We start from the raw sequence: 27,591 nt of genomic DNA, 5'->3' as shown, positions 1-27,591 counted from the left end.
GGAACTCGGTCCTCCTGAATCCAGGGTCAGTGCTCTATACATGCACCACCACCTAGCTACCCCCGTACCATTTCATCTTCACAACAATCCTGGGAGAATAGGAGCTACTATCATCCCCATTTTATGGATGCTGAAACTGGGGCAAAAAGAGGGTGAAGTAACTTGACCACAATCACACAATTAGTAAGTACCTGAGCCTGAATTTGAACTCAGGACCTCCTGGTTCCAGGTGCTGACTCTATCTACTGCTTTACTGTACACAGCACACTTGGAGCTAAGAAGACCTGGGTTTTAATCTTACCCCTGACACTTGATAGCTGTGTGACCTCTGTGAGCCTCAGTGTCCTCCTCTGTCAAATGAAGACAACAACACATGTATAATTTACCAGTGTAACTGTTGTGGCGACTCAAATGAGAGAAGGTGGGTTTGGCGCTTTCCCAATTCCAGTGCTCTATTTAAGGGTGAGCTCTTATGAAGAAATGTGTGTGCTCTTGAATTGATGACTATTTGACATCATCACCTTAGAACTGGTTGGGGCCCCATCCTGGAGTCATTTATGTCCCCTTCTTTGTCTAGGTTGAGGAAACAGAGACATTAGGTAACTTTAGCTGTTTCCAGTGCCAACCCTCTCACACGGGGGAAACTGAGGCACAGAGAAGGAAGAAACACATGGCTTTGACAGCAAGACCTGCCCCTTCTGATCATCTATGGTGGGTGTAGCCTGGCCCCCTTTCCACATGGACAGAGGCATGGAGATCTTTTGTGATACCTTCATTAGGCCTCGGAAGTAACAGAGAAGATGAATGGGGGCCCTCACCTTGAGCTGCACCTTAGGCCTGCTGGGAGATAGGCTCTTCCCAGAGCCAGAGGAGTCTGTCCCAGGAGCCTGGACAATAGGGAAAAGAGTCCTGGAGCTTGAGTCCATGACTGATCCCCTTCTGACATCTGCCTCAGCTCTGGAACAGAATCTGCTGGGTTAGTGGTGCTCAGGGCTTTCATAGGGATTAGTGGGGGGTTTCCTGAATAGAGTCCTCAGTGATATTAGGGGGCAGGAGGGATTTGGAGTAGCATTAGGAATTTGCTGTGCATTGTTTTTTTTTTTTTTTTTGGTGAGGCAATTGGGGTTAAGTGACTTGGCCCAGGGTCACACAGCTAGGTAAGTGTTAAATGTCCTGATGCCGATTTGAACTCAGGTCCTCCTGACTCCAGGGCTGGTGCTCTATCCACTGCGCCACCTAGCTGCCCCATGTGCATTGCTTTGTGTTCTGGGCCTGGAGTCAGGAAGGACCCAAGTTCAAATCCAGCCTCAGACACTTACTAATTGTGTGACTTCACTTCTGTTTGCCTCAGTTTCCTCAACTGTGAAATGGAGATCTATACAGCACGTACCTCACAGGGTTGTGGGGAAGGTGACATGAGATCATAATCTTAAGCACTGAACACAGTGCCTGGCACTACATATACGTTAGCATTAATGTCTGAGCAAACTGTGATCTCTCCTCTCCCATCCCTCCCATGCGCATGTGTTTTCTTTCAATACAATGTAAACTCCTTGGGCTCAGGAGTGGGCTTCATTTTGGCCTTTGTGACCCCCATGGATGGCTCGATAAAGGCTCCTTGATTGATCTTTTTCATGTCCTCTCCTTTCTATCACATGTAAAGTGTTTTGCAAACTGTAAAACCCTACAAAAATTCTAGGGATTGTTAGCTGTTCTTCTTTCTTTATTTTCTCTTAGAATCAGGAATCTCGGTCATAAGGGACCTCAGAAGCCACTTAGAACAACCTAACCTGAATAAATATTCTGTCTAATTCAATGAATCACAAACATCTCTAAGCACTTCTATGAGCCAAGTACTGGGGACAATCCCCGCCCCCCCCATATGAAGTTGTCCCCTGATCTCAAGGTGCTTACATGTGATAAGGAGACATAACAGATATATCATCCCTGACAAGTGGTCCATCCACTATCTGCTGAAAGACTTCCAGTGATGGGGAGCTCACTAACCTCCTGGGAGATTCCATTCTGCTTTTGAACAGCTTTGATTCTTAGGGAGTTGTTTCAGTGGCATGTGACATCTGTAGATCTCCTCTCCATTGCTTCTAGTCCTGCCCTCTGGGGAGATGCAGAACAAGTCTAGTTTTTCTCCTTCACAGTGGCATTTCAGCTGTTCAAAGATTGCAATCATTGCTCCCGTCTCTGTACCCCACCCCCTCTTCTCCAGAAGAAACACCTTCTCTTCTTAAATAACAACAGCAACAATAATGAAAACACCTATAGTACTTTTAAAAATAGTACTTTGAAGGGGCAGCTAGGTGGCTCAGTGGATAAAGCACTGGCCCTGGATTCAGGAGGACCTGAGTTCAAATCTGACCTCAGACACTTGACACTTACTAGCTGTGTGACCCTGGGCAAGTCACTCAACCCTCATTGCCCTGCAAAAAAATAGTACATTGAGGTTTATAAAGCTCTGTCCTGTGAGATAAGCAGGGTATACATCCCCATTTTACAGGTGAGGAGATTAAGCCACCTGTCCACAATTACACAATTACTGAACATTGCTATGTGTGGGAATTCAAACCCTCCTCTTTGAAGTCCAAGACCAGTGCTTTGGCTAATACACCCTTTCCCATCCTGATTCCCATCCTGATTCCCATCCTGATTTCTAGTTTATCCATTTTCTTCTTCAACTGTAGTGCTTAGAACTGATCCCAATACTCCAAATGGGGTTTGACAAAGGCAGAAGCCACCATGCCTCTCCCCAAGCAACTCCACAGCTTTTCTCATTTTTGCTGTTCTTTATTCTCTCCATCTCTCTCTGGCTCTCTCCTTCTTTCTCCCTGCCTCTCCTACTCTCTTCTTTCTTTCCTCTCTCTTCTTTTCCATTCCCTCTCTCCCATGCCTAGTTTCTTATTATTGCTTCCTTCTCTATCTCCCCTTTCCTTCCATCTTCTTTCCCCAACTCTTTTTCTTTCCTTGTCTCTTGTAATGTACAGAAACCTTCCCACCCCCCCCCGCCCACATTCATGCTGTATCTTCTTTGTCCCACCTCTACCAACCCCCCAACTGTTTTCACCAACTCCTTTTTCCTGTCTTTCCACGACACAAAATATTGTCTTTGTCCCTCTCTTCCCTCCCCCCACCATGTCTATTTCTCCCCAACCATATCTTCTCTGTCCCGGGTCCCTGACCTCTCTTGACAGCCACACACACACACACACACACACACACACACACCAACACACACAACACACACACACACACACACACAGAGTCCTTTCTGTCTTAGACCCTCCCTTGGTTTTGTCCATTATACTCTGTTTCTTACCCAGGTCCTCATATGCCTCTCCCTATTGCCCATAGCAGATCAAAGTCAGACTTTCATACACCCCTGGTACCTCTTACCTGAGCCCCTTACTGCCAAGTTCAGGGTTGGCCTTTTGTGGGCTGTATCCTGTTTTGGGGTCCTGGGGATCCCCAGCCTGGGAGCTCTTGGCTCTGAGCTCTCCTTCTCAGGGGACAGACAGAGGGCAGATGAGGGCAGTGAGCAGCAGGAGTAGCAGGGTTCTGGGGCCAGTCCTCAAGGCTGACCTGGCAGGAACCCATGGCTGCGTACTGGGATCGGGCATTCACACTCAGAGCCTGGAGTTGCCTTGGCCAGCCCTAAGTGCTGTCTCCTGAAGGCTCTCTGGAGATGTTGACCTGCTTGTTCTCTCTGGACACTCTTCATATGGCTTGGGCTGCCTTCCTTCTGTCCAGGAGCCTTGTCCACATTGGGTTCTAAGGAGCTGCTTCCTTATCATGTTTGCCCAGTGGGCGCTGGGGGGCTTGCTGCCGTCACCATCAACCACCACCCCAGGGGAGAAGTCCCCAACGCTCTGCTGTGGTCGGGTCTGGGCCCAACCGCCTCCTCTGGGTGTCCTCCTGGTTCCACGTCTCCCACAGGTTGGGGTGGAGGGGACACACCTGGAGCCTGTGGGGGTGTTGGATCCGTTGGATCAAGCAGGAAGGGGACACTTGAGTGAGCTTCCAATGGGAGTTCCCTAGAGACAGATGCCAGAGTTGGAGTAGAGCCCACTGGGAGTCAGGCCAAACATTGATAGGCTAAGGAGCTCTCCAGAGTAACTGAACTCTTGCCTAGGAGGTGACTAACTGCTCCACTGATTTCTGGAGAAAGGACGCTCCTCCCCTCTCTTCCCCTCTCAGGGCTCTTTGCTTCCAGAGGCCTGAATGTGTGTGTTGTGTGTGTGTGTGTGTGTGTGTGTTTTAGGTGGGGGAGGGAGCACAAGACTTTCCTCCCATGTTGAGCACTGAGGTGGGTGTGAGAAAAAACCTCCTGAAACACTTTCAGCGATCCGAAGTGAACTGGGCTTCCTGGAGAGTGGGTGAGTTCCCTGTTCCTTGAAGTCTCCAAGCTATAGCTACTTACCAGGGGACCTCATAGATAGCTTGTTGATGTTGTTCAGGGTTTCAACTAGTTATATGAGATCCTCTTTAGTTCTCAGAGTCAGTAAATCATTGTAGTGAGCCAAGGGACTGGCATCTTGGAGAGACCAGAGAAGACCCTGCTGGCCCACCCCACACTCCTCAAAGACTGACTAGGATAATGATGATAATAGTTGACTCAGACATCTACAAGGTACAATATACTATCTCATTTGAACCATCCCATGGGGTAGGAGCTATTAGTAGTTCAACTTTACAGATGAGGCAACTGAGACTCAGTGATGTGCCAGTATTCTATTTAATAAATGAGATAATATTTGTAAAGCACTTAGCACAATGCCTGGAACATAGTAGGCACTTAATAAATGCTTGTTTCCTTTTCCTTCCCCCAGAATTCCACCACCTTTACCATACTGTCTCCTTAGAATAAGAAATCTCAGCCATATCCCTGACAAGATGGACATCTGGCCTTTGTGTGCCGAGTCCCCAATGAGCCCCCATGGGCTTTGTACCATGCCAGGTGGCTAGGGGAGGGGGAAGGTCAGAGTGCATCCCTGAGGAAGGCTTGCTTGGGCCTAGTTTGGGGACTAGTAAAAAGTGGGCTGGGCTGCCTGAGGGAATGGAATGAGGCTCCAAGAACTCCAGCAGAAGGAATTTTCGTGTGGTCAGAGTGTTTTCCTGGGCTCTCTCTGGAGGTTGAGGGAGAGATGTCAGGGCTGAAGAGGAAGAGTTGGACACAGAGCAGAACCCATTACTCAGAGCCCAGGACCTAGTTCCCAAAGCATGGAGCTTCAGATCCATCCCAGACCCTGAAGGGTCCTAGATCCGCAAACAAGAGCCCAGACCCAGCATAGAGCTTTAAACTCTAGAGTGGCATGTGCAAAGAACAGAGAAAGGACAGTTTGGTGGATCACAAAGTCCAGGAATGGGAGTAACATGCACCGAGGGCTAGGGAAAGAACAGGTAGAGGCCAAGTTGTGAAGAGTTCAGATTTCCAACGCACAGAGACCAGAGTTTAACCCCTGTCCTATCCTTGGCCAACTCCAGGTCTTAGGCCATGGCTCTAGAGTTGAGGACTCAAAGCCCATAGTCCAAAATCTAGAACCCCAAATCCATAGTCCAGAATCCAGGGGTCCGGATCCTTTAAACTAGATCTCAAACTCCAGGGTGAGGATCCAGGGTCCAGGGTCCAGAGTCCAGAACCTTGATCCTGCCATCTGGGGTTTCAGTTGGACTCATGGGTTCGAGGTCCTACCCCTCTGGGGCCTCTGCCTTCTAGGAGCCAGTAGCTACCCTGAGCCACTCGAGGGACATTTTCTCCTGGGAAATCCCTAGACAGAGACAAAGGAGGGGAACCACAGGCCTGTGGTTTGGCAACCAGATGCTCTCCACCCCACACAGCACCTGTCAGCTGTGTCAGGCTGCTAGAGACTCACAGCCACATCCTGTACTGACTAGCAATGAAAATCTGGGGTCCACTTGAGGCTAAAGCCTCAGCTGTCTCTGAGGAAATGCCCTAGCTTGTCCCAACCTCTCCCTCACTGATGCCCGGGGATGTCTCTGTTGGAATGGCCTTCCCTGCTGCCTTCTGCGAGTCTTAGGGGCCCCTACCTACCCCAGGGGTTTAGATCTCACTCAGAAGGCAATGTTAGATTCATAGAAAGGATTCCCTTTGAATGTGAGTTGAAATAGATAGCAGCTGAGGTGTCCTGCAGTCTTTTTTCTGAGCCCTTCCTTTTCCAGATCCTATTTTCTCTGTCTCTTGGAAATCTTTGCCTACATCTCCCACGTGGTAGAAATAGCACCATCTCTTGAGTTAGGGGATATGGGTTCAAGTTCCATGTCTATGAAAGCTTCTTGAGAACAGAGACAGTCTCAACTTTGTCCTTGTATTCCCAGTGCCTAGGACACAGTAGGTGCTTAAAATGATTGTTGGCCTATTGGCATGTGGCATGGGATAAGTCACTTCACATTTGTCAGCCTCAATTGGCTCCTCTGTAAAATCCTTGCTCTCCCTAAATCAGAGGGATGTTGGGAAAATGAGGTGCAACCTGGCAAAGTGTGTCTGCATATAAACCTCTTCCTCCTGATGCTATTTTCTTTGTGGACCAAGTTTCCATGTGAGTTTCCTCTCATCCTCTTGCTCCTACTGGGTTATCAACCCTTCTCCCAATGTTCTCTGCTTGTTACCCAGATTACTGGGATCTCCCTAGAAGGCTCTTTGAATTTGGGAGGATAAAGCCCAAAATAGTAGGTGTCCAAGATAAATAGGATAATGGAATCCTAGACTTAAGGCCAGAAAGGACCTCAGAGGCCAGCTGGTCCAACCTCTTCATTTCATGAGTGAGGAAATTGAGGCCAGGAACATGAAATGCATTCAGATGAAGAAATGTCCAAGTTCAAGTAATAAGTGTCAGAGATGGAAATCCAACCCAGTTCCTCAGAGCCAGTATTCTTTCCAAAGGAGGGAGATGGTAAGAGAGAACCAAGTTGCCCATTTATAAATGGCTAGAAGGCCAAAGCATAACCTTGACCATCACCAAGTGTGTGAATGCCTCAGAGCTGTAGGAAGGTGAAATTACTGATTTTGACTAAGAAAGTGGAATCAAGTCAGCCTGCCTCTCTGCAGACACCTGCCAAGAACCCAGGTGTCCTACAGTTCCTGAAATGAATAGCACCATCCAGACAATGACTTGGATCATGAGTGAAAACTATTTTCTGGACCTTGGCCTCAGAGCTGAGCCACTAGATTTCTGCCCTCCTTGCTTCCCGGTTGGAGCAGGACTGACTGTGCCAGGTCTGGGATGCACATGGTGAGGTGGGATCTGATATAACCATGCTCGGCTTCTCTGATAGATTTGATGAAATGCTTTCAGTCAGTCATTTGTGGAAGTATATCACAATCCCATTTTTAGTTCAACTGAAACCATTAAGAAGTAAAGAAATATTTATCATCTAAAGTCCTGCCCACCCAGATTTTCTTGAAGGAGGGAAATTATCTTTACTTAATTAAGCATCTGAGGAAACACTATCTTCCAATAAAATCCTTTCACTAATGCCCACCAACTTAAAAATGAAAGTGTGTACAACTTTGAGAATGAACGCTGAAGTCCCCAGGTGAATTAATTCAGGATCGCAGGCAGACTTACAGATGTCTCCTGTTTAAGATAAGTGTTGTTATTGTTTAGGTGTTTTCAGTTGTGTCTTACTCTTTGTGACCCTATTTGGAGTTTTCTTGGCAGATACTGGAATGCTTTGCTATTTTCTTCTCCAGATCATTTTATAGATGAGGAAATGGAGACGAATAGGAATAAATGATTTGTCCAGGGCCATCCAGCTAGTGTCTTGAGGCTGCATTTCTATCCACTGTGCCACTTAGATACCCCCTATTGATGAAACATACGGTTAATTTTTACTTTATATTGAACTAACTATTGTGAGAAATGATTATTAATAACTGATGTATTGGGGAGAAATTCAGAGATTGCCCCTTCTTCCAAAGTTCTGACCTTTAGAGGTCCAATTTCTTCTTCATAATAAGATTGCATTGAATCTCTTCGTCTTGGTCAGATCCATCCCAAGCTTGCAAGAAATCTAGGGTGGGAAATTTCTTTGTGTTCTGCTCAAGCTTGGATGGAGACAGATCTGTTTATCTAGATAGCCAAAGACTTCTCTGTTAGGGGAGAGTGTCACTGGGTGGGGGGAACCCTGTTGAAGAGGAGGACATTCTTTGAATTGATAACTCAAGGCTGGAGATAATCTTTCTGTTCAGGGGTCAGTTCTTGGCCCCATTGATCACTTACTATTTCAAGGGTATATAAACTATGTGGCCCACCCCTATGATGGTCTTTGGTCTGAGAAAGATGACCAAATGACCAATGCTTCTATTAATGACATGCTGGTATTATTAATAAAATGATTAAATTACCTAGAAACTATGTCTCAAATTTTTGATAATTACAGCTATGGTGACCACAAAGGGATCAGAGCCTTTTCACTCTAGATTCTCAATAAGGAGCTCCCATCAATTGGGCCCACATGGAGAGTTTCTCTACAAGTAGAGCTCTATGTTAGGGCTCTGGCTGTGATCTGACTCTCACTTTTACCAGTAAGTAAATTTTAGCTGGGTAAGCATCTATGTGTCTGTATGTCTGTCCCTGTCTAAGTGTGTGCAACTACAGACTTTGGTGAACTTTTTACTTTCAACAGTAAGCGGTGGTCTCCTTGGCGCAGGTACAGAGACAAATTGATTGATATTTTGTGCAAAAAATATTTTTGGAGAGGCTACTTGGAAGACCTATACTTCTATGAGATCAACCTTTGTCATTCCAGTCTTGTTTCAAGTGTGATTAAAATTATTTTGCAGGAAAGTTCAGGTAGAAGAGCCCAAGAGTTCTGGCAGGATCATATGTGTGTGAGAGGTAGAAGAAAGTAAAGTATGTGAAGGCTGTATTCAGAGGTGTGTCAAAAGGATTTTTGCTGTCAGGTGAAGTGAGTCTGCTAAATAGCTTTTGAGAAGTTCTGTTTAACAGGGCTTTATATCAGGGACTAAGGCCATTATGAGAGTATTCTCTATGTTCTTGTCTATTCGTGTTTGTTTTTGTGCCTGTCTGTGAAGGTTTCTAGGATTAATTTAAGAAAGGAAAAAGCAGGGTGAAACTCTCCCAAGTAGAACCAGAATGGATCTTAACAACTCCAAGTGTTTTTTTCCTTTGGCTAAAGCTCCAGCAGCAGTTTTATACTGAGAAGATCTAGACTGATCAGCCTGAAGATAGCAAGGACTGGTGAGGGAAAGCCAAGAGAATTTTTGTTACTCCAAAGTTAGATGAATTCGGGTTTAATTAGATTCCAAAGTTAAAGTTTGTAGACTATGTTTCAATTAAATCTAGAGAACTGTCTTTGCCCCCCAAATATATCAGACATTAGGGCAATGTGTATACAACTGCAAAAGTAAGTTTTTGTGCCTTGCAAGGCACTTTTATAAGGGCTTTTGTATTATAGCCTTAAAAGTAATCACTGTAGGATTTCAGTGTTATGTTGTAAAAACTTTCTTTTTTATAAGTAATGTTGGTGAATGGTGTGAGAGAAATACACCTTTCTTGATTTGTAAATTATTAAGTCTTAACTCTCTTCAGATTCTAAAAGGTAAAGAGCGAAAGGCAAAAAGGAGTGTAAGGGGCTAACATTCTAGTTATACTATCTAAAATCTAATTAGTGGTCACCAATAAATTATAAGCTTTAGCAAGAGTTAGACTTTTAAGCATTTATTAAGGAGAATAAGAATGTGGTGAAGAGAGAGAGAAAGAGGCCTAGATTCAGCTATCTATCTCGGGGAGCTACAATTCTCCTGCTTTGCTCTCCATGAGAGTCCTGGCGAAAGAGCACAAGAGAGCCAGTCTTGCCCCCTCTTCCTCCCACAAGCAAACGTCACTTCCTGACGCCAAAGAAAAGCCACATGGCTTGCCCTCAGATGCCTTCTCCTCATGGTGGAGCTTTCCTACAGTAAGTCTCCAGCAGGTGGCATCATTCCAATCATTACAGGAGGGTACTATTTTTAATTTGGAAAAACTGTAGTAAGTAGGTAGTCAAGGCCTTTGTAATCTATTAATGGGATTTTGGAGTAGCCAGAACCCCACTCTTGTGTTTCAACAGGAGCATAAGCCACTGTGTGTCTCCTAAAGGCTTTTGTAATCACTAAAACATCTTAACGAATTTCTTTTAAGGATTTATACCACAAACTTATTCCTATATTGGGACATTTTATACCTGTGGGAGAATGAGAGGTATGGAGCTTTTTGATTTCCTAGAGAACTCCTGAATTTTGTGATAGGCAAATTAATGAAGAGAATCCCCTGGATTGAAATTAACTTCATAACTTGGGAAAGTAGGACTTCAGTAAGATGTTGGCTTAATAATAGCATTGCAATCTTGGATATGTTTAAAATGTAAAGGAAAGTGGGGTAGTCTGAGAAATGGGTTTGAGAGATTTAGAAAGAGACATAAAGACTTGAGTGAAATTATGGAAGGTAGATAAGGTTGGGGGACAGATGATTGCACACAGCAGATGGACAGTAGCAAGCCCACATGCTCCAAAACCCTACTGTCCCTGGAGAGTTGCTCTGGGTGCCCTTGTACCAGCTTCAAATGGTTTTAGCTTATTGAAAGGGTGTGTAGAAGTTTGACTTTGTTTTAAGTAGAAAGATTGAGGATGAAAATTTTGTAACTTGATTTGAAAGCCCATAGACAGTTACAGAGGATCAGCAGGAAGATTAAAAAAGTGGCTTTTCAGTCAAACAGGAACCTCTACAAAGTCCTCATCTTTTGCTAGCTGGAGAATCTCTAGCCAAGACTTCCTAAAATGGCAGAAGAAAATCTCAGAATTCCTTCCTTCCTTCCTACCTCCCCCCCCATCCCTTTCTCTCATTACAGCAAATAGAGACATTTTGAATGCTATGGATAAGTTCCCTTACCTTGGCAGTGTGATCTTCAGGGCTGTTTACATAGATGATGAGATCTATGCCCACATTGCCAGAGCTAGCTCAGTGTTTGTTAGACTCCAAGGAAAGTGGGGAAGAGAAGAGGTATCAGGCTGCCTACCCAACCAAAGGGCTACAGAGCCATTGTGCTGACCTCATTGTTGTATGCCAGCAAAATCTGTTTTCCAGTGTCATGCCAGGAAACGGGATCACTTCCAAATGAATTTTCCTAGAAGTTCCTGAAAATCACCTGGCAGGATAAGGTACTGGATACTGAAGTCTTTTCTTGAGCTGAACTGCCAAGCATTCAACCTCTACTTCAGAGATCACAACCCCATGGACTGGCCATGTTATTTGAATGCCATATGTACATTTGCCTAAAAGATGATTTTATGGAGAATTCACACAAGGCAAGTGCTTGCATGGAGGTCAGAAGAAGGGATATAAGCACACTCTCAAAGTCTTCCTGAAAAACTATGGAATCAATTGAGAGATGTGGGAGACACTAGCACAAGATGAGCCAGCATAGCATGTTCTCCTCAAAGAAGGTGCTGTGCTCTATGAGCAAAGCAGAAATGTGTAGCTCAAAAGAAATGTGAGATGTGTTCATTTAGAGCCATCTCCTCTCCAAATGTTCACATGGACTATTTGTGCCCAACCTGTGGGAGAGCCTTCCAAGGTCATATTGGTCTGATCAGCCACAGTTGGGCATATTGTACCTCGACCCCGACATAGTGATATCATTTTGGTCTTCTTTGAACATGAAGGACAACAACCAACTAACTACAAACCACAAAAGTTTCCACTGAAAGCCAGAGTCTTCGTTGATGACTTCAGGTGTCCAACTATAAAGGAACTTTGGATACTATGGAGTCTGAAGCAAAAGGACAGGGTGACTGTGCTTGGCAACTTCTCCTTTGCTCAAAATTGTCTTTTGAGGCTTTGCTGTCCTGAGCGGAGACTGTGTCTTCTGGTATTACAGTACTTAGGCAAAGTAGAGATTACACTTTATTCCCTCCCTTTTATGGTGACACTGGCCTCCTGCGTGTTACACTCACACTCACACACGCACACACACACGCACACACTCACACATATGCACACACTCACACACATGCATACACACACTCTCACACACACACTCACAAGCACACTTACACACACATTCCATCTGTTGCCCCTGGCTATTTCCTCTGGCTGTCTCCGTGCCCCAAATGCTCTCCATCTTCATCAACACCTACTGAATTCCAAGGCTTCCTTCAAGTCCCAACTGAAATTCCACCTTTTACAGGGAGTCTTTCCCAACCCCTCTTAACTTCAGTGCTTTTTATGTTTTAATTATTTCCTATTCATGCTGTATGTAGTTTGCTCATAAAAATGTGTTTGCTTGTTGTCTTCCCCATTAGATCGTGAACTCCTCAAGGGCAGAAAAAATGTTTTCTTTTGTATTTGTATTTGTATACCGTGTGCTTAGTGCAATGTCTGGCACATACTGGGCGCTTAATAAATGTTTATGCTGGTGTATCTACCACCTCTGTGACAAAAAGTCTCTATATTAATACCTGATAAAGTGCTAGTGTATAAAGAACAGTGAAAGATTTATGTGGAAATATGATATGTATTGTCTAACCTTTGAAATAGCCAATTGTCCTTATCACTATGTACCTTTCTACTGTAGTGAACACAAATACATTCTTTTTAGAAGGTATTGATAAGTGTGGATGATTGTGTACAAAGCATGATGATGGAGTCACAATTTGCTATTATTGATTATGACGCTATTTTTTACATCAAGATCACTTAATGACATTTTGTAAAGTATCTTGCTACTTTACTGCAGACTCCATAATTGGGAAGAAAAGTAGATGGTTGTAAATGCTATGCTAGGATTTAAAAAAATGGACATTAACCGCCCCCAACTTGTTGCTCTCATTGTTCTTTTTTTGTTCTGTGCGTCTCTTTCAGCAAAAAAATTGTGCAATGATCTCCCAGGGTAATTTACTATACTGCTCATAATATTCTTTACTCATTAAATGCTTATGATAACTATAATGATAACTTTTGCCCTAAAAAGTTCTAAATTAAAATTTATATAATACAAATTTAAAATATAAAAATATATTTTATAAATTATTATGAAATCTCTAAATATAAAATTATAAAACTAATTGTAAAATAATTGCATGTATTTCATATAGTTATTTTTTATAGAATTTTAACAAGTAACTCAGCAAGACCTCATATGGTTAGTATTATCTACAAGACTTCATGTTAAATTTCTTTATTTTACAAATTTTTTGTTGGACCATAACTTTTTTTGGTGGAGGCAATTGGGGGGTTAAGTGACTTGCCCAGGGTCACACAACCAGTAAGTGTTAAATGTCTGAGGTTGGATTTGAACTCAGTACTCTTGACTCCAGGGCTGGTGCTCTAATCCACTGCCACCATCTAGCTGCCCCGGACTATAACACTTTAATAAAACAAATTGGCAACTTGGAAATTGTTTATATATGGTGGAATAATAATATATAAACTTAATTTTGATGCTAGGTTTTTAAAAAATTTGACAAAGTTTTGCAATATTGACCCAACATGAGATAGTCACAGTCTTAATTCTGGTCTTGAATCAATTTATTTCTGTATGTTCAGTTTAAAACACAAATAAAAAGGAAAATGTTGCACTCACAAAACTATGAATTAGAAAATGGTGAAAATTTACAAGCTTTCTTACTGAGATGGAAATTCTTTAAATTTTTAGCCACCTAACCAATCAACAAAAATGAATAGCTAGTTATGATATAAAACATTTTCTTTTCTATTGGCCAATGACAAAACTATTAAATGATTAATGTATTTAAAGTTGCATATTGCATATCTTGCTTCATTTTTAAAAACAACATCTATAGATAAACTAACCATTGTAAGAAAATGATCTTTTCAGATGTAACTTTCTTCACTTCTACCATTGGTGTGCTTGCTACAGTCTCATAGTACCCCTACTGAAAGACTGACTAGTGGTGCCAACCGGTTAATTAAAAAAATCTGCCAGGCAAAAGAATAACAACATAAGTGGAAGATAGATTTAAAGTGGAAAACAACTTTAATGCTTCAGTGAGAGGCCATATAAGGCTAATTTCTGCAGAAAATTTGAGATGGTCTTTGTTGGCTTTGAGATGATTTGTAAAGTGCATGGCCAGCAATCATGGTTTTTCACAGCCTAACATTTTTGGTGCCAAGAACCAAACATTCATAGCAGCTTAATCATGCTGACACAGCTGATGAGGTATTATTGCAGTGTAACTAACTGATGGGAATGAGGGAGCTACTTTGGGGGCAGTGTGCAGAACTCAAATGAGGTTATGTAACTACATCTGACCATTTGTGGATAATTGGTTTGCACTTAAATGTGAAACCCTTGTGGTGGTTTGGAAAATATTTGATGACAGGTTGAGAAACTGAAGGAAAATATTGTGCTTCATCAAGTACGGTCAGAGCTTGATATAATCACTTCAGGAACAGAAAAATCTGTGCACATGGTGGTTGTGAATAACTGCAGAAACAAAACCTATAAGGCTTCAAACAGGAACATGTGTATTGTCACAAAGGAAAAAATATTCATAATGAAACTGGGCAATTATTTAGTGCTTAAGGTATCATTAAAGAATATTTAGCATGAACTCCTTAGGCTATCATTGCAAGCTCCCAAAGAGTTTGTGAAACACTAAATCGGGACCATTGCTCTAAGACTGGGTTGTTGCTTAGTCATTTTCAGTCCCATCTGACGCTTCATGACTCCATTTGGGGTTTTATTGGTAGAGATACTGGAGTAGTTTGCCATTTCCTTGTCCAGCCTCATTTTACTGATGAGGAAATGAGGCAAACAAGATGAAGTGACTTAACCAGGGTCACACAGCTAGTAAATGTCTGAGGACAGATTTGAACTCAGGTCTTCTGGACTTCAGGCCCCATGCTCTATCCACTGCTCCACCTAGCTGCCCTCTAAGATTGTAGCTGTCCAAATGATACAACTCAGTGACCTTAGTAGTATCTGAGTGTCTTTATTGCCTAGGAAAGGGAAGTGAGATTTAATTGGATACCTTTATGATAAAGCTAATACTATGTTTTTAGTGTTGAATATAAATAAAGGCCTAGAAAAAGATCACTAGTTGGTATAATTGGGAAAAAACACCCATGACTGTCCTTATGACAGAAGCTCTATTCAATTAGCTTCAGGTAGTTTGGGGAGAGCTCATGATTTCTGTGCTAAGATGATTTATCTCATTTTTGTGGCCTGGATAGTTCAAATAATTAAAAATTCCTTTTGACTTATGGCCATGGATTATACCTAGAGTTTCTCAGATTGGAAATTTAGCCACTCAAAATGCACCTGCCACACATATGACCCTCTGAAGGGAGTCTGGATTCTGACTCAGAGATCTTGGAATGATGCATATGGAATGAAAGTCTTCCATGATATGTGGGGAGACGAAGTCCATGGAAGAGACCAGTTTATGCTGTTTGTCAATGCTCCTAGGATAATGCCAGATATTTAATATCGAAGGGAAAATTCATGGACTTTCTGACTTTTACAACTATCTGGTTATAATATGCACAATCTGAAAATGTAGTACATGATAAAATCTGTTTGATCAAGCAAAGAATAGTAAACACACTCTCCAGATCAGAATTATAGCCATACTAGAAGAATCAGTAAATAGATTCAGAATATTTCTTTGGTTTTATACACACACATATGGCTAAGGGAATTTGATTATCTGCTGACCCACAAAGCAACAGAATAATGTGACTTTTAAATTCCAATGACTATCAAATTAGACCATTTTGATCTCATTTGACTTCCTGAATCTGTAGAACTTTCTGTCTACTCTTCAGGAGATTTAAGGTACTGGACACTCAAGTATGTCTGAAAACTAGGTTTGGTCTCTTCCTTCTGTATTGCCTTCTGTAGCTCAGGACAATGTGAGAAATGATTATTTCTCTTATATTGAATAACTGATTATTGTATTGGGACCAAAGGTTTGCAAATATTTTTCCCTTTTCTACTTCCTCATCCAGAAATCAACAAATGTGGGAAATCTTTTTAAAGAACTTACCCAGCCAGGATGGCTGATATCCCATCAAAGAAGGAAAGTGAAAAAACTTCTAAGTTGGGCTAAGGGGTACATTCCTGCTGAGGTCTGAGAAGTGTTGATTTTTCCTTTTGTCAGACAGGTGATATGGAAATTGATAAGTCTCTTTGGACCAAGATTTGGGGTGATCCAAGTCAAGTACCACCAAGACCATTATTTATAATTATAGTCTACCCTCTCATTGTAATATACATTCTCTCATTAATTGTTAACTATCAGAATCAATTGCCTCCCTCAAGAATACCTGGTTCCAAGGGCATGTAAACTGTGAACCCACCTCCACCAAGGTCTTTGGTCTAAGAGAGATGTCCAAATGACCACCCTTTTATCAATAAACATGCTGGCCTTATTAATAAAAATGATTAAATTACCCAGAAACTGCCCTCAGATCTTTTTAAAAATACCACAAGATGCTTTCAAATCTCAGTACACTTAGCCTGGCTGTTATACAGAAGTTCTTGTCATCTCATTGTTTTGTTGCATTTGGGTATATGAAAGTAGACTAAAGAGAATGTTCATATTTATAATGAACCAACCAGAGCAGGAATTCTTACCCCTTTTTGTATCTCAGATACCTGAGGTAGTCTGGTGAAACCTATAGATCCCTCTCAGAATAAAATTATCCCTTTCACATCATTGGGTTTGGGAGATCACAGAACCCGTGCTCTGGAAAATCCACATAAAATTTTTTGGCTCTTCCTTCATATCAGAGAATAAGTCTGATTTTTAATTTTTCTTTTATGGGTTGTTTACAGTACCTTATTGTAAAATTTGGGTTAAGTATTTGGTCATAGGCTCTGTTGACCTGCTGGACCTTCATGTGTCATCTATGGCTTCTGCTAAACTTCCCCCAAATTCCCATTTAATTTCTTATGCCTACCCACAATATATCAAAACTTCGATGTGAAAAGTTGCAATGTGGAAGGGATAGCCATAGTGTTTTTCAATTTATAAAATGAAAATTCATAGATTAACAAAGGGAAACCATTATACTGAAAACCAGTTATAAAAATATATATATTTTTTAGTGAGGCAATTGGGGGTTAAGTGACTTGCCCAGGGTCACACAGCTAGTAAGTGTTTAAGTGTCTGAGGCCGAATTTGAACTCAGTTACTCCTGACTCCAGGGGCCATGCTCTATATCCACTGTGCCACCTAGCTGCCCCTATAAAAATATTAAAAAAAACAACACATTCACAAACCCCAGATTAAGAGCTCTTGAATTAGAGGAATGTATCTTGAAGACCAACAAATGGAGAAAGATCTTGGAACTGATGAAGAGACCACTCTTGGCAATAGTCGAGCTCAGTACAAAATCAGGGGGAACTGTGTGGAAGAATCAAAAGCCTTTTTTTGGGTTATATAGTATGATTATGTAAAACATTGCCATATTTGGTCTTTTGTACAAGAAAACTTATTAAAAATAAAAACATGAAAGTGAAAAAATAGCATGTTCAGTCTGTTCCATCAATATCAATTCTTTCTTTGGAGGTGGATATATGTTTCATCATTAGTCCCTTGGGATTGTCTTGGATCATTGTATTGCTGAGAATAATCAAGTCATTCACAGTTCTTCATCAAACAATATTGCTGTCTCCCTGGTTCTGTTCACTTCACTATACATCAGTTCCTACAAATCTTTCCAGACCTTTCTGAAGTCATCCTGCTTGTTATTTATTATAGCACAATAATATTCTATCACCACTATATACCACAGTTTGTTTAGCCATTCCCCAATTGATGAGCATTCCTTTGATTTCCAATTCTTAACCACTTCAAAAGGAGCTGAGAAAGCTTTTTTTTTTTAGGCAATTGGGTTAAGTGACTTGCCCAGGTCACACAGCTAGTAAGTGTTAAGTGGCTGAGGTCAGATTTGAACTCAGGTCCTCCTGACTCCAGGCTAGTGCTCTATCCACTGTACCACTAGCTGCCCCCAAAGCTTTTTTTTTTTAAAGTTCAGTTGAAAAGATTGAGAAATAATTATTTTTTCAGCCTAAAATCCTTTCAAGATTTAATTAAAAGATGGAATTTATATCAGTGCTTAATCAAACTCCTCAGGAAACAATCCCCTCCATTAAAATCCTCCCCCCCCCATTAAGTCATCATATTATCTGAATTCACAATATTTGATTCTATGCAATCTGATAATTCCAGGTCAACGAAAATATGTAATGAAAATCTGAATGATGAGACTGCTTCATGGGTTTCATTATTGGCATTCAAATGAAAGCAAAGGCCCTGGGAAAGTAGACTAAGGGTGGCAATCAGATTTAGAAAAAGAAATGCCTCATGTCTAGTTACTGATCTTGTGATTATTGCAGGTTACTTGTGACCAGGTTGGAGGATGGCCCTTGAGGGGAATGGTCACAAAAAGGATTGAGTGGTTTTAGGGAAATGATTCTTCAAGATTAAATAACTGTTGTCCTGGATTAATGAAACAAACTATTAATTTTTACCTTTCTCTGAATAATATATCTGTATTTTAATATTTAGAAATTTTCCTCATTCAAGATTCCTACTAAAGTTGCTTCAAAATGTCCTTGTGTTAAGGAGAGAGATGTTTGAGGACATGTGGTGAGTATGACAATTTGGATATTTCTTTTTCTAGGCTAGAAATGTTCAGAGTCAGAGCAATATAACAATAAAATTGTTTTTATCAGGATCAAATGCAGGATACAGTATTTTTTTATTCAATCAATCAAAGTAAAAAAAATAAATATCTGCTACGTGCTGGGGATGCAAAGATAGAGGTGAAATAGTTCCTTGCAATCTAGCTGAGATAAACAACAAATCCAGGCTATTTGCCAGTGGTAAGGAGAAGAATTAGCAACTGGCAAGATCAGGGAAGGATTCATCAAGAATATGGTGCTTCATCTGAGGGCTGAAGGGAACTAGGAACTGTAAGAGGTCTCAAAGGGGAGGAAGGAGTACCTTTTAGGAATGGGATACAACTAATACAAAAGCAGAGAGATGGGAGATGAAGCATCTTATTTGAGGAGTAGCCTTAGGGTACGTGAAAGGGAATAATGTGTAAGAAGGCTGAAAGATAGTTCAGGGTCAGATTGTCAAGGGCTTTAAATGCCCCAAAGAGAAATTTATGTTTGATCCTAGAAGCAATAGGATTTACTAAATGAATGTTTTGTAAAGTTAATGACCTTAGTAAGATGGTTCAATGAGATATAGCACAGTAAGTGACTAAAAGGATTAGGGGCTGAAACTGAGGGATTTGATTGGTGTATATACAAACACAACCATAGGGCAGCTAGGTGGCACAGTGGATAAAGCACTAACCTTGGATTCGGGAGGACCTGAGTTCAAATCCGGCCTCAGACACTTGACACTTACTAGCTATGTGACCCTGGGCAAGTCACTTAACCCTCATTGCCCTGCAAAAACAAACAAACAAAAAACCCAAAACAAACACAACCATAGACAGATGTTAGAATCTGTCTAAACCATCTATGCAGGGAATGAAATTCAAGGATGCTTGTCAACCATCCAGGCTGAGATTCTGCCAGAGGATCATAGAATCATAGACAGAGCTGGAAGAGATCTTAGAGCTCACCTAATCCATCCCTCTTATTTTACAGATAAGGAAATTGGAAAATAGAGAGAACTTTGGGACATATCCAAAGAAAGATGGAATAAATGGCCCAGGGTGAGATTTGAGCCAAGTTATTTGAATAAATCAAGCAGTCTTCCATGGAACCTTTGCCACTTCTGATCAACAGAGAGGTTGTCTCATATTCACAGTGCCTTAAATAACCTTACATGTAAGGTTATTGCTTGTTGATTGATAGAGTAAATGGAGTTGAATGGTGTTCATTATAGAGTGTTCTAATCATAGCCCTTTGATAGTCTCTCAAATGAGGTTTTACTCTTAAAGTCACATTAAAAAAATCTAGTCAGTTGGTAATGTTATATCAGTTAGATTATAGACATAGAATGAGTCCCTTATGGTCAAAGCTAGGAAGATATTACACCAAACCTTATGTGCCATGAGGTGGGAGTCTTGTCTGGACCAGATGAGGGGGATGCTTTCCTTCATAAAGAAGGAATTTCATGAAGTGGAATAGGAGGTACTAATGAGTAGGGTGGAAAAAATGAAAAAAAAAATAAGAAAAAAAATTGAGTAGGGTGAGCCAGTTTTGAAATATACAGCTGGTGGGAAGCATACACCATTGGTCTAAGAGTTTGTAATGACAGTATCTTAAGGGCAGTAAGATATAGCCACTAACTCATGCTATTGCTCACTCAGCTCCTACATGATTGTGCTAGATAAAAACCAATAATAGCTGACATTTATATAGTCCTTATTATGTGCCAGACACTGAAGTAAGTGTTTTATAATTATTATCTCATTTGATCCTCACAACAACCCTGGCTGGTAGGTGTTATTATTATCCCTATGTCTCAGATGGAGAAACCGAGGTAAATAGAGGTTAAGTGACTTGTTCAAGGTCACAAAGCTAGTAAGGTCTGAGGTTTTATTGAAATCCAGTTATTCTTGTCTCCAGGCTTGACACTTTATCCACTGTACCACCTAGCTTTTGGTCTTGGTGCCTTCCTGATGTCCCCAAATGCAGGACCAGCCCCTCAAGGAATTCTCAGCCAGATGAGACTCAGTGAGATTCTAACTTTCTCTGTCCTTCCCTCTGGATTGTCTTCATCACCATTTGGCACCCCAGAATTTATGACTCTGTCATGAACCCAGATGAAGTAAAATTTGAAATGGACTTTTATTAATGGATTCTGACCCTTATATTTTGATCCTTCGTCCTGAAAGATGGCTACAGTTTCAGGACCACAGATAGCTCCTCTCTCAGATTTCTGTTGGAACCAGAGCAGCAGGTGTTGTTCACAGTCTCCCATATCCATGGAAGAGGTTTCTGGGCTCCCAGCATGCTGTGTAATCTCATTCATTCATTCACTCATTTATTTACTTATTTATTTAATGTAATAAATATTTGGGTTCCAATTTTTATCCCTCCTTCTTTCCCTCCCTATGTCCCTTCCTGAGGCAGCAAATAATCAGATGTGCGTTATACATGTATGATTATGTAAAACATTACCACATTAGTCATTTTGGACAAGAAAATTTGAATAAAAGAAAAAATGAAATAAAGTGAAAAATCACCGGCTTCGGTCTGTGTTCCATTAATATCAGTTCTTTCTTTGGAGGTGGATAGTATGTGTCATCAATAGTCCTTTGGGATTGTCTTGGATCATTGTATTGTTGAGAATTGACTTCCTTCTAGAGTGCAAGCCCCTTAAGGGTAGGGACTGCCAGATTTTTGTCTTTGAATCCCCAGTGACTAGCACAGGGCCTGGGACACAGTAGGCCCTTAACACATATTGGATTGATTCCAGCATTATATTCTATGATACCATAGGTCCTTATATGAGGGAGTGAATTTCCCATCACTCGGGGTCTTCAATAAAGGCTGAACAACCACCTATAGGGAAGCAGTAGAGAGTATTTCTGTTCAGGCTGGTCCACATAATAGGATCGTAGATCTAGGACTGAAAGGTATCTCAGAGGCAATTGGGTTTATCCCATCACAGATGAGGAAACTGAGGCCCAGGAAAGTTGGATGACTTGCCCAAGGTCACGCAGACAGTAAGTGTCAGAGCTGGAATTTGAATTCCAGTCTTCAGACCTTTTCTTCCAAACCCAGAGCTCTTTCCCACTGTGCCCCCTGTAGTCTCTGAGCTTCCACCCAGCTCTGACTGTTGTAAACACTCTTTGAGGGTGTGATGGAATGAATGAGTCCCTGGGTGCCTTGTTAGGGGGTGTTGCTCTGACTCAGAGGCCCTGGGAAGGTCCTCTGTCCTCAACCGGACTGCAGGGTCTGATCCTTACAGAAGCTTTATCCCAGTGCGTTCAGACTTAGCTGACCCTGAAATTCCATGATGTTCAGGGTCTATTTTAGTTCTGGCTACTTGTGTTCTACATGCCTGACTCTGATGGTTCTGTCATGGTTTCTTAGGGGATAGTGCCCTCATTTGGCAGCCCTGGGAAGGTGACATACTATTGCAGGATCACAGCATCACAGGGTTAGGGAGTACAAGGGTCTGTTGGAAAACTGAGGAAACCGAGTGAGACTCTGGCTTGTCCACGGTCACACAGATGAGTGCAGTCAGGGTCCAAATTGAGGTCCCCTGACTTTTGATCCAGTGCTCTCTCTGTGGTACCACACTGCTGCTTGCCACAGAAAATAGCCAGGAACTCATCTTGGGTTACAACCACAGAATTGCAGATCCTGGACAAGTCTTTCTCTTTGGGCTTAGTGACCTCTGTTGTTAAGTGCAGGAAGTGCGGGACAAGTTAAGCACAAAAGTCCCTTCTAGCCCTTCTGTCCTGCAGTTTCAGCTCTTCTCTCTCCAGCATGTTTAATTCCCCTTGTGGCGAATAAAAATGTATGGGTGCCCTATAATTGGGGTTTATCATATATTTGTTATGTAGAAATGAGAGGTTACTGCATCAGTTTGGAGCATTAAGCATTTATTAAAGCATATTAAATATTAGTAAAGAGATAGCTCAGAAAGAAGAGAAGTGAGGGACCACCATAGTGGGCTGGTCCTGCTCCCTCTAAGTCCCTGGAGACACTGTGTAAGCTTCCTGCAGGCCAGAGGAGAACCTGCCCTTACACATTGTTCAAACCTAATTTGCTAGCATCATTCAAATCTATTGGTTTACTGGATATGAGGGTGGTTTGGCGCAGTGCGAGCTGATGTCAGAATATGGAGCCCTCCAAGGGGAAAAAGTCTTCAGGTAGGTGTGGGTTTGAGTGAGGTAACTTCTATTATCTGTATTCACAGTCCAAAGTCCAACCTGACTCTGGGCTGGTCCCAAAAGTTCAAGGAAGGCTCCCTGGGTCCCACAGAACCCCATTATTTCCTCACACCCTCACCCATACCTACTGGATCATTCCCCACTTCCTGTAATTCTGCCTTGGCTCCTCTAGTCTTTTTTTTTGGCAGGAAATGAGGGGTCAAGTGACTTCCCAGGTCACACAGCTAGTTAGTGTTAAGTGTCTGAGGCTGGATTTGAACTCAGGTCCTCCTGAATCCAGGGCTGGTGCTTTATCCTTTGTGCCACCTAACTGCTCCTCCTCTAGTCTTAGAATTCCCTCCTCTCCTCCCCTTTTGGAATGGAAGCAGAGATATGGGGACAAGCTTGATCTGGAAAGAGACCTCATGTGGGAAGGAAGCCCCGGTGTCTATCAGGAACCTGTAGCCCTGACTGAGCTACTAAGTTTCTCCCCCTCTGATCAGCCTCCACACAGCTCCCAAAGGGATTTTCCCTAAAGTACAGATCTGACACACCCCTGCTTAATAAACTCCAGGGTCTTCCTGTTACTTCCAGCATAACATACCAATTCTTTTGTTTGGCACTCAAACCCCATCACAACCTGGCTGCAACCCACCTTTTTAGCCTAATTATAAGCCATTCCCCATCTCTCACTTCAATCTAGCCAAACTGACTTCCTTTCTATTTCTCACATATTATACTCCCATCTCCAGGCTTTTGCTCTGACTCTTCCTATGCCCAGGGCAAGGTCTCTCCTCACCTCTTCCTCTTAGAATCTGCCCTTCCTTCAATACTCAGCTTTGTCATCTTCTACACGAAGGGTTGTTTTTTTTTTTTTTTTTTTTTTTACCAATTCCCCAACTGCCGGTGCCTTCCCTCCATTCACAATTATCTTGTATTCATTTTGCAAATTTTATACTCATGCTCATGAAAGGGAACGGTCCTTGAAAGTCACACTAGTTAATACCTTTATGAAGTGTGAACAGCTCCTTTCAGTGAGTTAGAATGGGAGCCATATTGGCCATGGTTTTCTATTTCCCCCTCCCATCTTCATCTTGAAAAGTCACTTCAGGGGGCAGCTAGATGCGCAGTGGATAGAAGCACCGGCCCTGGATTCAGGAGGACCTGAGTTCAAATCTGACCTCAGACACTTGACACTTACTAGCTGTGTGACCCTGGGCAAGTCACTTAACTCCCATTGCCCCGCAAAAAAAAAAAGAAAGAAAGAAAGAAAGAAAGAAAGAAAGAAAGAAAAAGAAAGAAAGAAAAGTCACTTCAGGCCAAAGTCCGATGGGTAGAGGATCTCAGCTCTTGACTGAATGTGAAGAAGATGTTTGGTGCTGGATTATGAAAGACAGGAGGAGTCACATGGATCTGGATGAATGGGAGCACAATCAGAGGCAGACAGCACAAAGAATAAGGCCCAGAGAGGGGAAGGCATATGGCCTGTCGGGACAAACTCCCTTCTCAGACTCCGGAGCCCCATCCGGTCATCCTGTATCTCCTTTCCTTCCTAAGGTTCTTTTGTGGAAGTTTGGCATTTCCCCTTCAGGGCGTGGGGAAACTCTGCAGACTTTTCTTTGTTTTAATTGAGTGTCTTTATAAAGAGGGTCTCGAGGCTTTCCCACAGTGGTGTCCAGGAAGGGGCCTGTAGAGGGCAGCAGACCCCAAGGAATGAGAGGATGAGCCTCTCCAGTGAGCTGTGTGTTATGGAGGGCCCAGAGGAGCAGGGGTCTGGGAAGGCAGAGAGAGAGAGAGAGAGAGAGAGAGAGAGAGAGAGAGAGAGAGAGAGAGAGAGAGAGAGAGAAAGAGAGAGAGAGAGAGGAGTCTAAGAGAAAGGGAAGCCCAGGAGGCTGGGAGGGGCAAGAGTCTGAAGGGAAAGTGCAGCTCTGCCCTCTCCAGGCACCTCTCTGAAAGAGGAAAACAGAAAAGCCTCTGATACTCCAAGCTCCCCACCTTTCTAGTCTTCTTACACCTCACACTCCATGCACTCTGGGACATAGCCACACAGTTTCTGGCTGCTCCTCATGCAGCATACTTCATCTCCTGATTCTGGACCTCTGCATTGGTGGTCTGTGCATAGACCGCTCACTTTTATTCACCGATGGGGGGTGGGTCTGGGTCTGGATCTCTGTAGTAGTTCCAGGGCTGAGTTGAAGGTCAAGGCCAATCCCAACAATTGTTCCAAGGATGCCTTACCTGTGGAAAGACTGAGGAGCAGGAGGAGGGAAAATCAGACCATGGGGGAGCTATCTTTAAATGCTTTGCTTCCTAGGAGCCCTGAGTTCAAATTTGACCTCAGATGCTTATTAGGTGTATGACTCTGGGCAAGTCTTTTAACCCCTGTCTCCTTTAGTTTCCTCAATTGTTTTTTTTTTTTTTAGTGAGGCAATTGGGGTTAAGTGACTTGCCCAGGGTCACATAGCTAGTAAGTGTTAAGTGTCTGAGGCCAGATTTGAACTCAGGTACTCCTGAGTCCAGGGCCGGTGCTCTAGCCACTGTGCCACCTAGCCGCCCCTAGTTTCCTCAATTGTAAAATAGGATAATAATAGCATATACCTCCTAAGGGGGTTATGAGGACCAAAGGAGAAAATATTTATAAAGTGCCAGCACAGTGCCTGGCATGGAGTAAGCATCTAAGAAATGTTTGTTCTCTTACCCCCTCCCCAGGCCCTGAGAGATAAATCTGCCCCTAGGCAGGAATCTGGACTGCTTCGGAGGCACCTCCCTGTCTAGCTGAGAGGGGCTTATCCTTAGGTCAGGGGTGGGAGAAGATTCTTGGGTCATAGAATCACAGGCTGCCAGAGCTGGATGAGATGGTAGAGATCTTCAATCCAAACTTAGTATTTTTCAGATGGGGAAACTGAGTCCCAGGAGGGAAATGAGTTGCTCAATGTCAGGCAGCAAAAAGTTGCAGAGATAGTTTGTAAGGCAAGGCCTTCTGACTTCAGATGAAGCACCCTTCCCCCCTGCACCCCTACAGATTTCTGTCCTTGGGGGTTCTCTGTGATGGATTTATGGGAGGCCATGGTCATGGGAGACGCTCAGCAGGGATGGGCTGTGAGCTGCATCATTGGTGACAGTATTCACAGCAATGAGATCATTGATTCACTTGAGTATTGGACCAGGTGATCCTAAAAGAATTCCCTGTCTTGACCTTCAACAACACACCTGGGAGGACAGCTGCCTTTCCATGTCTGCCAAGCTTGAGAGTCTGAGTTACCCCACAATGGGATCCAGGTCTCTAGCTATCATATCACCTCCCCTCTTTCCCTCCACCCCCAGAAGAGGTCACAGGGCTGGTAGGGTCTCCATGCTAAGCCCCCTGGGCAGCATGACAGGACCAGGAACCCCCTAACATGAGCTATAGGAGCTAGACTCTAAAGCCAGGACTGAAGGGAGTGGGGACCACAGTGAGCCCCCTTCCCAGAGCAACCAGGTGCCAGCCTGTAGGAAATAACCCAGTGACTCATTCTATCATGTTGTCATACAGAAAAGTGGCAGAGCATGGACAGTTGGAGCTGGAATTTGAATTGTGGAATCCCAGTGCTGGAAGGCATCTCAGACCAGCCAGGGTTAGGGTTAGGAACAGCAATCTCGGCTGTGGTATCTCTGACAAGTAGTCATTGAGTATTGTCCTTCAATGGCATTTACAGGTGAGTGAGGTCTCAGGGGCATCCAGTCCAACCCACTTACAGATGACATTCCCTCCTACAGTGCCCTTGATGAGAAGTGACCTGGCCTCTACTTGAAGACTCTGGTGAGGAAGAACTCAGCATACCCCATAAAACCATAGTATTGAGAACCTGAATGGATCTTAGTGGTCATCTTGTCCAACTCTTACATTTTACAAATGAAGAAACTGAAGCCAGAGACATGAAGCCAATTGCCCAATGTCACACAGCAGAAACCTCAGATTTCAAATCCAGCTTCTCTGACTTGAATTCCAGTTAATTTTTCTTATATATAGACAGATAAATAAAGCATTTTTTAAGTGCTTATTGTGTACCAGGCAAGATGCAAAATTCTGGCTATACTAGCAAAAAAAAAAGAGAGAAAGTTTCTAACGGCAAGGGGATTACATTCTATTTTTTTAAAAAAAATAAACATTTTAATTTGTAGTTTTGAGTTCCAATTTTTATCCCTCCTTTCTTCCCTCCCCTCCCCCTCTCTGAGGTCATAAGCAATCAGATTACATTCTTTTTTTTAAAGATCTGGGGGAAAGCTAGGTGGTGCAGTGGATAAAGCACTGACTCTGGATTCAGGAGGACCTGAGTTCAAATCTGATTTCAGATACTTGACATTGACTAGCTGTGTGACTCTGGACAAGTCCCTTAACCCTCACTGTCCTGAAAAAAAAAAGAGCTGGAAATTGGGGACGGTGGGAAAATGGACAAGACTGGTGAGTCAGGAATGGATCCAGGAGATAAATGAGCATGGATGAGTTGGGAACCTTCTTAAATGGTGGTCCTGGGCAGGAACTCACCAGTCAGACAGAGAGGGCCACAGGGCAGAGGCAACTCCCTGGTGAGAAGGCTACTGGACCTGAAAAAAACCCAAGAGTCAGGCGCAATGGTGCTTCTGCCATGCCCTTCACCCAGCACAGGCCATGAGACAAAAACCCAGGGTCTTGCGCCTCCATTGAGTCAGCTGATTCTCCTTTTGCAGCTAGAGAGAACCCATCCAACCTCCTTATTACAGATGA

The 27,591-nt window shown here is 42.7% G+C and overlaps 2 protein-coding genes across 5 annotated transcripts in view; both read right to left on the bottom strand.

The window, feature by feature from the left end:
- LOC122733853 (immunoglobulin lambda-1 light chain-like) overlaps positions 1-27,591 on the bottom strand; it is a 773,472-nt gene that overhangs the window by 14,547 nt on the left and 731,334 nt on the right. The window contains exon 3 of one of the 4 annotated variants that reach the window (XM_043974598.1): positions 18,800-18,802. The exons of the other annotated variants lie outside the window; for them this stretch is intronic. Within the exon in view, the coding sequence (XP_043830533.1) occupies positions 18,800-18,802 (3 nt within the window). The remainder of the gene's footprint in view (positions 1-18,799; positions 18,803-27,591) is intronic. 4 annotated transcript variants of the gene reach the window in all.
- The window catches only part of LOC122733881 (immunoglobulin lambda-1 light chain-like), a 114,198-nt gene that overhangs the window by 8,760 nt on the left and 77,847 nt on the right, over positions 1-27,591 (bottom strand). The window lies entirely within an intron of this gene.

Source organism: Dromiciops gliroides, chromosome 1, assembly GCF_019393635.1.
Source record: "Dromiciops gliroides isolate mDroGli1 chromosome 1, mDroGli1.pri, whole genome shotgun sequence".
Classification (NCBI taxonomy): domain Eukaryota; kingdom Metazoa; phylum Chordata; class Mammalia; order Microbiotheria; family Microbiotheriidae; genus Dromiciops; species Dromiciops gliroides.
The sequence above is the reverse complement of the archived record's forward strand: the minus strand, read 5'-3'. Positions and strand labels throughout refer to the sequence as shown.